The sequence below is a fragment of the Drosophila mauritiana genome, chromosome 2R (assembly GCF_004382145.1).
Source record: "Drosophila mauritiana strain mau12 chromosome 2R, ASM438214v1, whole genome shotgun sequence".
Taxonomy (NCBI): domain Eukaryota; kingdom Metazoa; phylum Arthropoda; class Insecta; order Diptera; family Drosophilidae; genus Drosophila; species Drosophila mauritiana.
The window spans coordinates 21,683,088-21,700,072 of record NC_046668.1 but is presented as its reverse complement, the minus strand read 5'-3'; the positions used below and the strand labels follow the sequence as shown (position 1 = coordinate 21,700,072).

Sequence of the window (16,985 nt, the reverse complement as noted above, 5' to 3'; positions counted from 1 at the left end):
ATAGACCACGCCGACTGCGCTCGCTCTGCCGCGAAGGTATTATTTAAGGGTGCGTCTACGGTCACTCTGCAGAATACTTTTGTCGTCGCAAAAAAAGTAAGTAAAGTTCATCCGCCCGGCACTTTTCCGGCATTAAATCTACTATGTGCATTGGGTATTCGTGTATATATTTTATGCAAACAACAAACAAAGAACTGGCTAAAAATAGCGGCGCTTTTATTGCGACTTGGCTTTCGAAAAAGTTCAATGCACTCCGTTTTGTTAAGGGGACCGCTTTACAGTTACTTTTCGTAATGGAGTTTTCTCAATAAATTGTGTTTTCTTCGCTTCTCCTGCAGCTAAACTACCCAAGAATCAAACAGAATGTTCGTTGTACGTCGTAGCGCATCTCGCCTGTACCCCGCTGGAGTCCAGTGAGTTTTTTCCCACATTTAACCCCCGCACATAACTACCTGCTAATTGGCTTACAACAGTTAACAGAGCACTCATATCTCATTCGCCATATTCAAAGTGTTATGTATGCCCCAACTTACACTTTCCTCAATGTGCGATAAGATAAACAATTCCGATCCCATCGAAATCGCTTTCACCCTGCGCGCATGTGTGTGTGTGCAGTCTATGCTGACTTCACTCCACTGTTGCGTAACCGCACCATACCAGAAGATTCTAATGGTTCCCCCTCCTTTTTCCGCTCCACAGGCTGGCCAAGATGAGCGGCAGCCAGGTGGGCGACCTGGGCAGTGGCGCCGGCAAGGGAGGCGGCGGCGGTGGTTCCATCCGCGAGGCCGGAGGGGCCTTCGGCAAGCTGGAGGCTGCCCGCGAGGAGGAGTACTTCTACAAGAAGGTGAGTGACCCAGAGACCGACTTATTTCATCATTGGCTTTATTGAGCAGCAGTGGAAAGCGACTTAGTTGCAAGGCCTGCCGCTGAGCAGCTCCTGAACCCCGCACTTCTGTATGCGAAAGTTGATCTCCTTGTAGTCCAGACCCGCTCCGAAGGCTTTCTGCAGCCGATTCGACAGCACCCACAGTTCCTCCTTGCCCTCGTGGTTCCGCACTATCTTGAGTCCGCTGGCGAACTGCAGGCGCTGCTCATCCTCCACCAGCATGACCAGATTCTGATGGCTGTAGCCGGTGCGGATGTTCCAGGCCAAAATGCTGGCCGGCTGGACCAGGCCGCAGATCAGAAAGCCGGACTCGCTCATGGCCGCCGCAACGCATTGACTCCCCCGCTTGCCCAGCAACTGGAACTGATCCAAGGCAGCGCTCACATCGTTCAGCCGCCAGTTGCTGCCGTTGTTGACCACATCCAACGGAATGGCCATTTGCCACTCGCTAGACAGCGAGTGGAAGTACATCATCCGCCGGCCCCCCAAGTCGTGGGGCGTTAGAGTGGTGGACACCGTGCCGTCCCACAACTGGAAGCTCTCGCCTGCTATCGTGAATGTGCCGAAGTCTGGATGGGGATACGTGAACTTGTTCTCAATACGCCACGACTGCTGGGCTGCCACGTCATACACCACAATGCCGTCTCCAATGGAGTCCGCCATGTACACGAATCCCACATCGCAGTTGTGTGGGTCCAGCTCCACGGTGGGCGTGACAAAGCGACTCACGCCCTCCTTGTACAATCGCTTGGGCATCTTGTACTGATGCACGACTTTTCCGCTTTCCAAGTCAATGGCGTACAGCTGCGGCGGGCAGTGCTGAATGAAGTCGATCTCTCCGCTGTCCAGGATCCACATGCGCCCGCACTCGTCTATCTGAGTGCGGTACACCGAAGTCAAGCCATTGCAGTCGGCTCCGTGGGATTTGTGCCACTCGTAGCTGGGATAAGCCTGCAGGAGAGTTCCGTTCGGACGCATTTCGTTTGTGACGTAGGCCAGAGAGTATGGAACGCCCTTGGCGAAACGCGGAATGGTCACGAATATCGAGGGCGTGGCATCGCCATCTGAATTAGAGAGCAAATTAGGCAGGCTTTCGTGCTGAAATGGAGAACTTTTACGCTTGTAGTAGACGTCCACATCGATGGGAATCACGCTGCCCGGATCGTAGAGTCCCTCTCTCAGCACGCGCTGTCTTTCCTGCGGCGATGGGAACTCCAGCTCCAGATTATAGGCTCCAAAGACACTTTCCAAGGCCTGGGCGGATGCTGCCAGCCAGCAGCAACAGCAGACACCGAAGACAATCCAACGCTCCATGCCGTAATCCTTTCACTTTCGCGACAACTGCTCCACTTAAAGACCGAGCGGATACTGCACATGCGCGCCGAGCTGCGGGCCCATGTCTTTCTAATCCAGCCAGCCACTCAGCAGGCTAAGCGGGTCAGCTTTTGTAACTGGTTTAATTGCACACCCAAAACTCTGTGCACTGAAATTCTGGTCGAGCCATGGCAGTTTGTTTACTGTTCACTGGTGTCCACCTCGGAAAACAAGTTGCTGGTGCTGTTGCTGGCTAATTATGCACGCCACCACCCATTTGGACCGATTGCTGGGTTCGTCGTCCCATTAAGTGTGATCCATTATCCAGTCAGTACAATTTAGTTCCCAATCCAGTTCCAATCGATGCTGCTGATGCCCGAAACGGTTAAGGTCACTTGATGGCGCTAAATCAGGTCTAATCTCAAGCCACTGAGGCTTCTACTGGCCAGCGGGACTCGAGTGGCTAGACTGTTGCTTGGGACTACAGACTTGTGGCGATAACAAGTGACCCTGAACTTTGCCACAAATTGTGTGCCGCAAGAAATTTGAAAATCAAAATAATACAGTAACGCTTCGGACGCATGTATACATAAGGCAAACATATGCAGCAGAACCTCCAATTCTTCCATTTCTCACAATAACTTTTATCAACTTTTATAGTCATCATTTCTTTGAAAGCTTGAAACCGAAAAGTTAGCTTTCTCAAATCAACTTGATCGTTTTATGTGCATTTATATGGCTGGCTAGCGAAGTAAATTTAAATATTTCGCAGTCGTAAAATTTAAATTATTCAAGGGAATTATTACCACAAGATGGTAAATATTTACACGTCATATATATTTCTTAGGCTTTGCGGAATCTTTACAATTTGAGATAGGCTGTTATTAGCACTTAGGCGGAATTCGCGAAGATCCCCCAGAGAACTGCACAACACAACTAATATTTACATACATCAATTTAGTGGATTTACGTAGTCACTAGCTAAACACCAGGCGATTGGTTAGATCCTCGTCGTTGGAAAAGAAGACGCCGCCCTGGACATCATCCAGCTTGCGGCGCAGGATGCGGAAGTTGACCTCCTTGGAGTTTAGTGTACCTGCGGCGATTTTCTAAGGGAACAATAGTAACAATCAGTTTAAGGGGCACACAAAAGCCTGCTGAACATCAAACCTGGTAGCGATTGGAGAGCATCCAGAGTTCCTCCTGCCCGTCGCGGTTTCGCAACACCTTCATGCCGCTGACGAACTGCAGCTCATCGGACTTGGCTGGCAGATTGCCAAAGTTTCGCGAATTGTAGGGCGAGTTCACGTTCCACACAAAGAGCTTGACGGGATTGAAGGTGACGCAGTAGACGTTGTTCCTGCCATCGATGGCGGACGCGGCGCACTCGCTCCGCCGTCTGCCCAGCAGCCTGAACTCCTCCGGCAGAGCCTCCGGTCCATCGGCCCAGTTCTGCTGCCGGTTCAACGCACTCAGTGGCACGGAGTACTCACTGGCACTGGCCAGCGGGTGGAAGTACAGATTGTGCTTGTCGTTGTTCAGCGCAAACATGCCGTCCATCAGGTAGAAGCTCTCGCCTGCTATGGTGTGCTTGCCGTAGTCCGGATCGGGATACATGAAGCGGTTCTCAGCCCGCCAGGATGCCTGGGCCTGGTGGTCGTAGACCACCAAGCCATGGTAGCTCACATCGGCCACATAGATCATGGTGCGACTGCAGGTTCCCATAGGCGGAGGATCCTGGACGAGCACATTTGGCGTGATGAAGAGCGATCCACTCGCGATGTATGTGTCGTTCGGGAAGCGGAAGCGATGCAGCAAGCGATCGGTAGCCAGATCGAACTGCAGCAACTGCGGCGGACACCGCTGGGTGGTTCCAATCACACCCGAATCGATCACCCACATCTGGTTGCACTCGGTGACCTGGAAGAGATTCAATGTAGAAAAAGCTCAGCTGCCCGAACATTTTCCACTTACAGCCACTCTGAAGGCGGAAGTTATGCGATCGCAGTCCTCGCCGTTCGCATTATGCCAGGAGTAGTTGGGATACGGCTGCAGCAGCGGGCCATTCCTGCCCTGCGTCGCCGAAACGGTGGCCAAGGTGTAGGGAATGCCCGTGACGAAGCGCGGAATAGTGGTGAACAGCCTCATCTGTCCATTGGCCATGTACTGTGGCTGCACATCGATAGGAGTGCCGTTCTCCGGCACCAGATTACCCGCCGCCTGGGCGTTCTCCCGATCCTGCGCCGTGGCAAATCCAAACTCCAGCTGGCCCCACTGCGTCAGCGTTTCCACAGTGCGCACGGGACGCGGCCCACTAGCACCGACGCCATAGCCCAGGGCCAGCGTCAGTGTGGAGGCGATCAGCAGTATCCGGAGGGGCACCATAACCATTCCACAGCACAGTCGGATGGTAAATGTTCTGCTCGAACTAAGGGCAGCTGCTTATCAAGCGAGTTGGTTCCTGAGGCGTTGATAAGTGGCAGAGAGGCAGGCAGGCTGGCAGGCGGAGATCGAAGAGAGTGGAGCGTGGCCTGGCTTTGTCTACTTGTTGACGACCAATTAAGAGCAAGGGTCTGTTGATATTTGGCCAGATGCGGCCTAACAATGCGCAATAATTTAATACGGTGACCCCGATCTGACGACACTTTCTTCGACGTCTCACTTCGGTAGCCAACTATCAACTGAAAACAGGCTTGTAGCTTGGTGGCTTGAAGACGAGCAGGCAGAACGGCAGACAATGATTCAGGTTCATTGGCGGCAGGTGGTTTTCCCCCGATCTTTTTCGCACTCTTTACAGACTTCCGTCGACTGTTTGTCGTGGTCACACAGGCGATATCCGAACTTTTTGTGGGCCCGTGTGACGGGTTCGGTCTGAAAATTGCTAACCAAATATTGGCTCTTGGAGTTAAGCCTCTTATATGGCTGGCAGCTAATAATGACAGTCCATCATTATTGATGGCGAGCTCCAGGGGTGGGCGGGCTTAGCCAACCAGCAATTAGCTTTTTACGACTTACTAGCACTAATTGTATTTCGCACCGGCTAATCGAGAGAATCCATCTTTGTTCGTTTCGTTGCAGCAAAGGGAGCAGCTGGATCGCCTCAAGAACGACCAGATCCACCAGGCTGAGTTCCACCACCAGCAGATCAAGGAGCACGAGGAGGCCATCCAGCGCCACAAGGAGTTCCTCGAGAACCTGCACAAGTGAGCGGTGATCCATTCACCGGCAGAAGGCGACCGCACGGACGGATGAACTCGAGACATTTACTAAAATGCATTTCACTCTCTTTTGTATGTTCCCAAGTGCTCACTACTCCCTACCAGTAACCCAAAAATGATATGTGTATTTGAAAAGTGCGTAATAAACCATCCATATTTTGAATGCTTTAATCAGAAGCTGATCTTTAGCTCGTGCTGGAACAGGTTACTAAAGTTTATGGACGCTTCGTTACAGAACCAAAGCAATAAAGTTCGGTGATGAGTTTCTTCATAAGTTATTTTCCAATTCCTCTTCGTTAATAACTAAGGCCTTATCGCCTGCCGTTATTATCGACTGAAAAGCTATTAACTTAAAAAGAATACAAACTTATGAAAAATATACTTTTCAGAGAAGACGGTGTGTTTCACTCACAAGAAAACACAGTTATACGCACTATTTATTGCGCGGTTTTTATCAATAAAGTTAAAACAATAAGGATTAATTTTAAGAAATGGCTTTAATAAAAAGTTAAATGCGTGCAACTGAACTTCTTATCTTAAAGAAGTGTAACTTAAACGTATGCTGAATAATCTTCGAATGAAAACAAGCTGTAGGGTACTTAACTAAGCGCTTCTGCCCACAACTTGAGAATTCTTCAAACACGAGCGGCTACTTAAAATGCTAAATCATTGCCTAATTAGCAAGTTCGACCAGCTTTCATTCAGTTTTAGCGTGTAAACAGTTCATTATAGTAGTATTGTTAGAAAAAACTTAAATACAACATACCTAGGACTTTCTATATATCTTATATTTTAAGAATTCAAAGGGCATTCAACAGGTTTCCAAAGATTTTTAAAGATAACCTGCGCCACCTGTGGGAAAAATCTTGAACCAAGATGTTATCAAAAACATGGAGGTAGGTATAATTAATTAGTTATTGTCAATTATAACTAATTACAATATAACTTTGTATGTATTAAATAAAAAATTAAATTGTACGTAACATCTTTTTATGTTTACTTATTACATTTTTCGTCACGTTCCTAAACTTTATGACCCGCAGGTGCGCTCGTCTCTAGTGAATACCGCGCTTGTTATCGATAACTACCGAGGCTATCGGCAGTGTGACCGTTGAATGAACATCTGCAGACACGTATTTATTTAGATGTTTTTTAATTACAAATTGAATAGTGCTTAAACCAGGTAGCGCAGCCAGTTGAAAAAGAGCGCAGCAGGCATTCGAAATGTTCGCCAACCTGAAGAACAAGCTGATCGAGGAGGTGAAGGCGTCGCCCTCGAAGTTCCAGCAATTTGCGAATGCTGCACAGGTATTTTTGGGTGTGGGGGCGGGGCGGTGCGGATTGCTGATGAAAAATGCAAATTGAGGAAAACATACGCACACAGACACGGAATTGCATGTGTGTCGGTGAACTGGGAAGGGGTCGCCAGTAGTGCGATTGTGACCCATTTCTGGGTGCACAAGTGAAAGTGAAGTGACCAGCTGCTCATGAGTCTTCCTTGGACTTTTTTCCCAGGCCGCCGTGAGCTCATCGTCGAGCACAACACCCAATTCGGAAACGAACACCAGCAACAATGAGAACTTCTTCAGCATCACGGAGGAGGGTGAGTACGCCATGAGTCACCTAGTGTTCCTTATCTCACATTTCAATCATTCTTTCACCGCGCAGACACACCTCAGAACTCGCCTTATCGCATCCAAAAGCTGCCGGCCACAAGTGCATCCGCGCTGCGCGGGCGATCGACTCAATCCCTGAACGGCGCCACCTCCAGGACCCGCAAACTCTCAAACTCGTCCATGGCCAGCGACGTGTCCTTCCGCCTGCCTACCTATGAAGCGCCAGCTGTAAGTGACCGAAAAGCTTCCGAGATTGCTTTAATTATGTGTTCTACTCGCCAGGTGTACCACTTGCAATCGGATCTGGACGAAACGAGCAGCGAGTTCGACGACTCCGCCTCAACGGCCCGGCTGGATGTGATCACCAAGGACCAGCTGTACGACGCGTACAAAAAGTCACTCGATCGTTACCACAAGTACCGCTGTCGATACACGGATCTGGCCAAAAAGTACAAGGAACTGGAACGCGACAGCTCCAAGGCGCGGGTATCTATCTGCCTATCTAATCAGTCTGCTTGATAAGCTTGTGTAACTAACGTTTCCGATAATATCGCTTTGCAGTCTGTGCTGGTGGAGACGCAAGACAAGGCGCTGCGCCGAATCAGCGAGCTGAGAGAGCAGTGCACGCTGGAGCAGCAGGCCAAGGCGCATTTAGAGGAGGCGCTGCGCGTTGAGATGGACGACATGAGCTGCAAAATGCAGGCTTATCAAACGAAGCTCCAGCTGCTGGGCGAAAATCCTGAGAATATTACGGCGGCTCTGGAGCGAAGTGGCCAACAGCTGGAGTCCGAACAGCTAATCGACCTGGAGGAGTCGACCGGAAAGTCGCCATCGTCCGCCAATGGCAGTTCCGGGGTGTCCAACTTACAAAGATTACTTAAAGAGCGGGAGGAGCAGCTGGAAAGTGTGACCAAAAAATACGAAGCTCTGCGCAAGCAGGAGGAGGAGAACGTGCTGCTTCTGGCCCAGACAAAGCAGGCCATCCATACGGAACTGGAGCTGAAGGACACCGAGGTGCGTCAGCTTCAGGAGAAACTCAAGCAGTTGGAATCTCAGCGAGAGTCCCACAACAACGAAGCCAAGGAGCAGTTCAAAAAGCTCCAGGCCACGAAGCAGGAAGTCGATGCCAAACTTATGGCTACAGAGCACCTGCTGAACACCCTAAAAGGAAGCTATGCTACCAAGGAGCAACAGGTGGCCACACTCGAAGCGCAACTAGAAGCCATAAGGGTGGAAAACGAAAAGAAAGTAAAAGATCTGCAGAAACAAAACGAAGATCGAAATACCCAAGCAAGCGATTCAAGCGAGCAACTAAAGAAACTCCAAGCAGACGTTCAGGATGCAGAGTCCCAGCTTTTGTCCAAGGATGAGCTCTTGGAATCTCTCCGAACCGAAAACGCAGCCAAGGAGCAGCAGCTAAAGCATCTGGAGGAGCAGTTGGGTAAACTGAAACAAGAAAACGAAAATTACTTGGATAAATTGCGAGAAAACAAGGAAAGTAGCGATTCTCAAACTAACGCGGCACAGGATCAGCAAAAGAAACTGCAAGCAGCCCAGGACGAAGCCGAATCGAAGCTCTTAGCCACGGAAGACCTTTTGCACTCCATCAGGAATGATTATAAAGAACAGGAAGAGCAAGTCGCTTTGTTGGAAGACAAAGTGAAAACTCTTTCCAAGGAAAACGAAGTGAATGTGGAAAAATTGCGCCACATTAATGAACAACGCGAAGCTCATAGTACTGATTCCCAGCAGAAGATCAATGAACTAGTTGCAGCTAAGGACGAAGCCGAAGCCAAACTTCTTTCCACTGAACTCAGTCTGAACGCACTTCAGGCCGCACTCTCGGCCAAGGAAGAGCAAGCGGCATCCTTGGAGCAAAGCTTGAATGCGCTTAAAACCGAAAGTGAGCACAGTTTGCAGGACCTGCGCTTGCACAACGACCAGTTGCTCGAAATTGTCCAGCGACATCAACAAAACGACTGGGAAGCTCAACTCGGTCAGGCAAGAGAGGAATTGGCAGCTATTCAATCGCAACGGGAGCTACGTGCTCTCGAACTCGAGAAGAGCCTCGAAATGGAGCGCGAATCTGTGGCCGCTTTGAGTTCCGAGAAAGCTTCCCAGGAGGAACAGCATAGGCTTAAGCTGGAACAGCTACAGCGAGAGATTCAAATACTGCAGGATCAGCACGCGAACTCGGAGAGCGAAACAGTGGCTGCTCTAAAAGGGCAGTTGGAGGCTATTAGTCAGGACTTGGCCACCAGTCAGGCCAGTTTGTTGGCCAAGGAAAAGGAACTGAAAGCCAGCGGCAACAAGTTGAACAAGATAAAGAAGCAACACGAGCAGCACCAGGCGAAATCAAGCGAGCAAAACGCTCGCCTCGAAGCTCTGCAAAGTGAGTTGGCTGATCGACTGAGTCATTCCCGCCAGGTGGAGAGCGAAAAGGAGGAGTTGCAGGCACGCGTCACCGGAATTCTGGAAGAGATTGGCACCATGCAGGCGCAAATGCAACAGGTGCAAGACTCACACAGCGAACTGGAACGGGAGAAGCGCAAGCTGGAATCCCGCATCGAGTCTCTGCAGCAGGAGCAAGTGGACAGCAGTGCCCAGGACGAAAGGACCTCAGCTAAGCTGGAGGAGATACAGAGCGAAAACACCAAGCTGGCCGAACGCAACTGTCTGCTGGAGGAGCAGGCGAATCATTTGGAGTCCCAACTGCAAGCCAAACAAGACGAGATCGGCAAGATCCAGACGAAGCTGCAACAGGTACTCGACGAGCACTCGAAGCTGCAAAATGCACAGGAACTGATGGATCACGACCATCGGACGCTGCAGGATAAATGCGATGCCTACGAAAAGGATAAGCTGCTGACCAAACACACTCTGGACTGCCTACAGTCAGCCAGTGAGGAGCTGCATAGGGTTAAGGCCAACTTAGATCAAGAACTGAAGGAGCAGGACCAACAACTGTCGGAGCTGAGAGAACGACAAAGGGAACAGGAGCAGCAGCTGAAAGACCAAGCCGAGCGATGCGCGGAATTGAAGGTCCAAAACAGCGAAAGTGAGACTCAACTGCAGGCCACGATCAGCAATCTTCGCGAGCAACTTGATGCTTATAAGCAGACAGAGCAGGGCATCCAGGAAAAGCTCCAGGCTAGCAATTCGTCCTACACCACCCAAATTGCCACATTGGAAGCTCGTTGGAGCGCCGCCAATTCAGACGTAGAGCGTCTTCACGAAGCCAATGATGCCCTGCAGCTGGAGATGGAACAGTTGAAGATTAAGCACGGCCAAGAACGCGAGGAGGTGAAAGAGTCCATTGCCCAGAAAAACCGTCAGGTGGTGGAGCTCCAAGAAGCCATGGCCACAAGAGATCGTCAGCTACAGGAAAAGGTTGAAGCCTCCGAAAAGTTGGCCAAATACGATGAGATCCTAATCGAGAACGAGTATTTGAATAAGCACACGAAGCAATTGGAGGCCGAGTTGGCTGAGAGTGCGGAGCTGAAGGAGAAACTGAAATCCCTGCAATGTGAATTGTACGTTCTTCAGGAGAAGGCCGAGCAGCATGCCGTCCAAATGGCCGAAAAGGAAACGCAGAGTGCGACGGCAACGGCAGAGGTGTCCGAACTGAAGAAGGCCATCGAGGAACAGGCGGTGGAGTTGACCCGACAGAAGGAGCACGCAAGCTTTGTCACCGAGCAGAGTGATGCGGTCCAAAAAGAACTTCTTCAAGCGCAACAGCAACTCCACGATAAGCAAATCGAATTGGCGATGAGCCGGGATGAGCAGGCCTTGCTGCAGGGTGAAGCCGATGGCTTAAGGCAAGAGGTGATTTGTCTTAAGGAGCATTTATCCCCCTCAACCGACTCCGACAGCCTGCGCAGCCTGAACGAGCGACTGCAACGGGAGCTGGAGGATCTCAAACACAAGAGCGCCGGCGCGGAGTCAAATATGCAGCAGGAGATCGAGGAGCTGCAGGCTAACAACCAGCAGATGGCGGAGCGCATCAACGAGCTGGAAACCCTGCGAGCCGGCATACAAGCCCAGCAACTTCTCGCCAGCATGGCGCCCAAAAACGTTCAGGAGGCAGCCGCTGCCGGCGAGAAGGCTGAACTGGAGTCTAAGCTCAAAGAGATTATGAACGAGGTGCAGGACGTGACGAATCGGAACCTGTTCCTGGAGCAAAAATGCGAGAACTTCCTGATACTCGAACAGTCCAACGAGCGACTTAAGCTGCAAAATGCGAAACTCTCGCGGCAACTGGATGAAACCCTGGTGAGTCCATAGCAGCGGTGCACCCGTTGATTCCATTGCTGATTCCTTCCTTTTGCCCACAGGTATCCATGCAACACAGCGAGGCTGTTCCGGCAAACACGGAATTCGAGTACTTGCGCAACATCATGTTCCAGGTGGGGAATGAAACTAGATAATGTCCAAATATATACACCCTACTAACTGATATCTTTCATTCCAGTACCTAACTGGGAACACGAACAACGAGACGCTTGTCAAGGTGATATCGGCAGTGCTCAAATTCTCGCCGCAGCAGGCCCAAGTTGCCCTGGAAAAGGAGCATCAGCGGCGATCGCTGGTAGGGAAGCCCACTTGAGTTCCTTATTGCATCGTTAACTAACCCAATACGAACACTTGCAGCTGAACAAACTGATCTAGCATGAACTGATGGCTCTCTACGGCGGAGACTGGAACTGGGAGCCCTGCCCGGTGGCGCTTCTAGACCGCAAATGATGTCGGAGATCACAAGTACCTTATACTTATACCTCACCCTCGCGCACGGCATGGGTGCTTCCGGCTGACTCCGCAGGCATTTCGAGTAGTAGAAGCCGCTGATGTGTGTGTATGCCCCCATACTAGATCAATGTTATTGTACAGTCCACGAATTAAGTATAGCTACTTCTGTCCAAATCCACGCTAAGCACTTTTGTACATTTTGATTACGCTTTCCTTTGTTCCCGGCATTCACTTGCTTGCGATCCATGTCCCATGTCCACTACTTAACTTAACCCCAGCCTAACCTAAGTGCAATCGTTTTGTGTATTTTAGTTGTAAGTTTAAATTTGTAAAGATCCGCAGCGCAGTTGGCATTTAGTTTAATTCAAAATCAATACATACATCAATAAATAGTTACAATTCATAAAAGGGAATCTCAAATCTCTGGACGCCGCCCAGTGGCCGCCACGTGACGGAAGTGCCTTCTCCGTTTCGCAAAGCATCGAATCATTGCCCGCGTTAACGGGTCGAGCTCGTAGTTGGGCCTGTAGTCCTTCAGGGCATCCAGAGTGTACTTGAATCCGAACCTCTGCAGACGTAGGCTGGCCTGCACGGCCGCCAGTTGAACTCCGGATCGTGGCACTGCCACGAGAAGGCGCTTCAGGAAGCCCACGAAGGCGGAGATATCAGTATCCAGGGGCAGTGGCTTCAGGACCAAAGAGATGCAGTGAAGCAGAAGCCCAAGCCGGGCGTCGTACGACTCGTTTTGAGCAGCGAGATCACAGTAACTGGTGGCGAGCGGCATTAGGTGTTCCCCCACTACGCTCTCTACGACCTTGAGATGCGGTGAGCGGCGGCAAAAGAGCGCAAAGGCGTAGCCCAGCTCCTCCTCACGGCCGGCCTTCAGCTTCCCCACCAGGTTCTCCAGCACCTGCTGTTTGCTGGGCTCAAAGGGCTGGAAGTGGTATTCAAAGCGCAGCTTGGACAGCAGCAGTCGCTCGGCGCCGTTGGGATCCTGCATGTCGTACTGCCGGTTCATCAACAGGTGCTTGATCACCGTGATCAGGGCATCCGAATTGTCGTACTCCCGCTGTTCGCGGTGGGGAAGCGCGGTGGGAAATTGACGCAGCACCTCCATCACCAGCGGCGGCATATCGCGGTCGAAGTGATACAGAATTTTGGCCAACAGTAGCCTCGCCGGATTCTTATACCCTGCTGACATGGTCGCCTGCAGAGCTGCTGCCTTCAAGTAGAGCCGCACGTAGTTGAGGGCCAGCTCAGCGGCAGGTCGCTCCTTGGTGTTGCGGAACAGACGCTCCTCTAGCTCAGCCAAAAATCTCTGCGCGAAGTTCAAATACTTCAAGGCATTCAGCAGGCGTTCCACTGGACCGTCATCTACGCCGATCTTGCAGATTACTGCAATCAGAGCATTCACGATTACAGCCTCACTCTTAGTCACCTTGTAGATCTCCATGGCCAAGTCACTGCACGTGGATTCCAGCTGCATGTTCTCCCGCAGATATTTGCCTATTGAGGCACACAATTGCGGTTGGGACTTGCCCAAAGTTTTTCTATTCGCCTCCCCAAGCTTATCCAGACCCGTGTCCATCTTAAGAACATGTTGTACGATCGACTTGTGTTGGTCATCTTCCCGGGTGCAAGCAGCTTGCTCTAGAGGGATTTCTATGGGCGGAGGGTCAAGCTCGTCCATTGGCTCGGAAGCTGTAGGCGAAGCAGGTGACTCCTCGCTTATTGAACAGGACAGCTTTAAAGGCTCAAGATGTTTACCTGGATGCCTTGCTTTCAGCTCTTCATGCTCTAATGGTTTAAAATCATGCTTCGAATCCTTTTTTAAAGGTTCCGATTTATTAATTGCTTGTTTAAGCTGTCTCCTTATTTGTTCTACGAGCGGAAGACCCTTTTCTGGCCCGGATTTCTGTTCGTCGAGCAGTTGTTTCGCTCTCTGACGAGTCAAACGAACTTCGCCTGGGGGCGACAAAGTTTTCAGCTCACTTTGCGTTCTCCTTCGTTTTGCGGCTAACGGAACATTTGAAGGTGGTTCCTCAGGCTGCCTAATGAAGATTTCTTCGTCGATAACTAGACCGTGCTCGTCCTCGGATTCATCCGTTGCCTTTGGCCTGGGACACGTACTTGTACTTGTGGGCTGCGCGTTCTCTAGATCCAGTTTCTCAACAGGCTGCGTTATGGTTACGAAATCTGCTTCAACTTCTAATGACTTCTGTTCTGATTCCTTCTCTTCCAGCTTTGCTTCCGCTTCAGTAAGATCATCCGCTTCCAACGCACGCTCCTCGCTTTCATCCGATTCTGATTCGCTGCCGAACAAGAAACTATTTGTCAGGTTTTTGGTGTTGCTTTGCTCATCCGCGGATCTGCAATCCTCTTCGCTATTATCAAAAGTGTCATCCGAATCACTTAGCTCGAGAGCCATCTGCTCTACACAGGATTCGGATTCCACATCTGAATCACTGCCGAATAGGCACATTGAGCCGCTATCTAAATTTGAGACACTATTATCCAAGTGTGAATCGGTGTCTTCTGAAGTATTCACCTTATTTTCGCTTGGTTTACTTAAGAAGTCTATTCTATCCTCTGCCACTGAAACTGGATTCGCTGAAATATCTATATTTGGAGGCAATTCTGTCAGACCGCCAATGTTTTCTTTTATCGTTTTATTATGCTTCAGCTCTTCAAAATAGTCCAAAAAGAAGTATTGTTCCTCGTCATATCTTTTCAAAGAAGAATCTGTCTTTTTCTGGACCGCAGGCAAATGATTTATATCCTTATTTTCTGATTTCGGGAACTTAGAAGTCTGCGCAGGGCTTTCCAAGTCGCCAGGAGCCTGAGCCTTAACATTTCCTTTATTTTCTTTCTGTTTCGCGTTGGACGTCAACTGAAGCAAATAAAGTTCTTCCTCATCCAGTTCCATCTCGAGATTATCACAGTTGGCCATGTTGAAAGTTTCCAAATTCCTTAAGAATTGGATTGCCGTTTCTGGCGTTTGTTCGTGCTCTACTTCTAATTCATTGTTTGTCTCCATCTCCAGACAGTTTCGCTTGGCTATCGGCTTCGGTGTAGCAGCCGCTTTGCGCTTCTTGGACTTTCGCTTTCGTTCTTTGGGCTTGGAGGGCAGGCGAATTGGAGTGACATGTCCTTCTTGGCTGATGTTGGGCGACTGGATAATGGGATCCGTTCCAGTATCCATGCACTCTGTGCTGGTGGCGAAATCTAGAAAGAATGTGGACGTAATTAATCCACTTACTGATGCGTTTTGCATGGGTTTACCTCTCTTGCTGGTGCTTCCGCTGGAGGTCTGATCCGTTTGGTTCTCCGTGCCCTCATAGATTTCATACAACCATTTGGTAAAATCCGCCTGGCTGACGCTTGGTGGCGTGGCCACTGACGGATTGGAGCGCCTCTGCAGCAGGGCTAGCACCATTTGGCCAAAGACCTGCCACAGCTCCTCGAAGGCCTGCGGCGGCAGATTGGTCAGGCAGCTTTGGTTTTGAGGTAGAAAGTTGAACAGCTCCTTTGCGAGATCCCTGGAGGACCTGGCCTCCTCCTTCACACTATCCAGCATTGTTCGTGAGGGCGGCCTCGAGGCGGACACCTTGATTTGTGTCGACAGGTCGGCAACGAAATCGATCTCGCGGTGTATATCATACAGAGTGGTGCAGGTGGCCACACTGGCTTTGGCCGGTACGTCCTCCAGCTCCAACTCCTGCTGCAAATCGCTCAGCGGACTCATGGGCTCAATTACAACATCATCCCGCCACGATAGCATTTCATCAAGTATCTGCCGTATATTTGGCAGGGGCTTCGGTTCGGGAAAGCATGTGCCCACATCGTGGTGCTTGATGAAGGAGGCTGTAGTGGTTCCCCGGGTGGTGGTGGTGTTCTTGTGTTGCGTGGCCTGGTTGCGCGTCTCTATCAGACCCTCCACCTGCACAGCAACAGAACAAAGCGCAGGCTTGGGGTCAGAGGGTTTCTCGTCGGTTTGCGTGGATTGGTTGACTCCGGGCTGATGGGCTTTCCGTTTGCTACGCGGATTCGGGCTCTTTGGGGAGGGCACGCTTACGTCTATAGTCCTGCAGTGCTCCCTTAGCTTCTTCATGATGTTCTGATCCCGCCGCAAAAGTCCACAATCATCGCCCAGCCGCTGGGAGAACTGCATGAGTATGGACAGCACATCCTTGGCATCCACGGGCAGTCCCCGCACCTGCAGCTTCTCCTGCAGATTCTCGCAGTTTCCAACCTGTGCATCCAGCTCCTTTTCCAGCTGTCCGCATCGCTCGCCGATCTGCTTGCCTCGCTTCTCCAGCTCGATCCTCTGTTGCTTCTCCTTCTGGTACAGATCCGTGACTTCTTGGGCGGTGCGCTGCAGGTCGGCCAGCTGTTTATTTTGAGCCTGCAGCTGTTTCACCTGGCGGATCAGCTCGTCGTTCTGGGCTATCCGCTCGGCCAGCCGGCTTCGCTTGGCGCACACATCCTGGTTCCTCCTGGGCAGCGACACCTGCTTGTACGGTGCCACCAGAGAATCTTGCAGCGGTGCGCTTGGGCCCAGAAGCTGATCTATATTGAAGTCGGAAAACTCGTCTAAACTCATGTTGCACAGACTTGTTGTTGCTGGATTTCACGTGGTTGCGTTTTCAAGCGCCACTGCGATTCTAGAACTGGCAGAAAACAAGGAGAGGCCTCATTTTCCACACAATTCGCTAGTTTGACACGCGTTGGACAATATTAAGGTGCGCATCTGGCGATTTAATACACAAAACAGAGAAATATAACGAAATCCGCGTTTTTCTCTGCAGCCGGTCTCCAAAACATTTTCCTTATCGACAACCCAGCACGAGCCTATCGATATATATATATATACGATATATATAGTATGGTATGGTACTATTTTTGTGGCACTCTTATAGCTCGTTCTCACTACTTCATTTTTGATAGTTCACACTTTATTTATAATAACAGTGAAAGTTTCATTATATTGTAGAGGAAGTAAGGTTTGCATTACTGATAATAACTAAATTTACACAATTTCTATGCGTCTATTGAAGGAAAACAAATGTATTCTGAATCATTCCGATTCCCTGCGTTACAGTTAAGCCTATGGTTTTTGGGGCTATCTTACTCACAAGCTTTTACAAAACATTGGTAGCATAATATTCATTACCAAAAATGAGCAAAAAATGAGCAACAAATGAG

General features: G+C 50.2%; 5 protein-coding genes across 5 annotated transcripts; 2 read left to right on the top strand and 3 right to left on the bottom strand.

Annotated features, from left to right (window-relative positions):
* Positions 1–16: 16 nt before the first annotated feature.
* Positions 17–5,595, top strand: LOC117138559 (ATPase inhibitor A, mitochondrial). Its single transcript, XM_033300718.1, has 4 exons — positions 17–96; positions 339–413; positions 700–844; positions 5,279–5,595. The coding sequence occupies exons 2-4, from the start codon at positions 364–366 to the stop codon at positions 5,405–5,407; spliced, it is 324 nt and encodes a 107-aa protein (XP_033156609.1). The 5' UTR covers positions 17–96; positions 339–363; the 3' UTR covers positions 5,408–5,595.
* LOC117138557 (protein yellow) lies at positions 866–2,415 on the bottom strand. The gene is made up of 2 exons (XM_033300717.1): positions 2,005–2,415; positions 866–1,950 (listed from the first exon to the last, which is right to left on the bottom strand). Exons 1-2 carry the CDS (start codon positions 2,198–2,200, stop codon positions 908–910), a joined length of 1,239 nt encoding a protein of 412 aa, XP_033156608.1. The 5' UTR covers positions 2,201–2,415; the 3' UTR covers positions 866–907.
* Positions 3,006–5,150, bottom strand: LOC117138556 (major royal jelly protein 1). The gene is made up of 3 exons (XM_033300716.1): positions 4,175–5,150; positions 3,371–4,120; positions 3,006–3,309 (listed from the first exon to the last, which is right to left on the bottom strand). The coding sequence occupies exons 1-3, from the start codon at positions 4,589–4,591 to the stop codon at positions 3,178–3,180; spliced, it is 1,299 nt and encodes a 432-aa protein (XP_033156607.1). The 5' UTR covers positions 4,592–5,150; the 3' UTR covers positions 3,006–3,177.
* Positions 5,596–6,516: 921 nt separating the features above from the next.
* On the top strand, positions 6,517–12,193 carry LOC117138550 (myosin-9). The gene is made up of 8 exons (XM_033300709.1): positions 6,517–6,726; positions 6,934–7,021; positions 7,087–7,262; positions 7,317–7,520; positions 7,596–11,306; positions 11,369–11,440; positions 11,506–11,622; positions 11,685–12,193. The coding sequence occupies exons 1-8, from the start codon at positions 6,643–6,645 to the stop codon at positions 11,700–11,702; spliced, it is 4,470 nt and encodes a 1,489-aa protein (XP_033156600.1). The 5' UTR covers positions 6,517–6,642; the 3' UTR covers positions 11,703–12,193.
* On the bottom strand, positions 12,124–16,617 carry LOC117138551 (little elongation complex subunit 1). The gene is made up of 2 exons (XM_033300710.1): positions 15,063–16,617; positions 12,124–15,005 (listed from the first exon to the last, which is right to left on the bottom strand). Exons 1-2 carry the CDS (start codon positions 16,381–16,383, stop codon positions 12,196–12,198), a joined length of 4,131 nt encoding a protein of 1,376 aa, XP_033156601.1. The 5' UTR covers positions 16,384–16,617; the 3' UTR covers positions 12,124–12,195.
* Between the last annotated feature and the right edge of the window lie 368 nt (positions 16,618–16,985).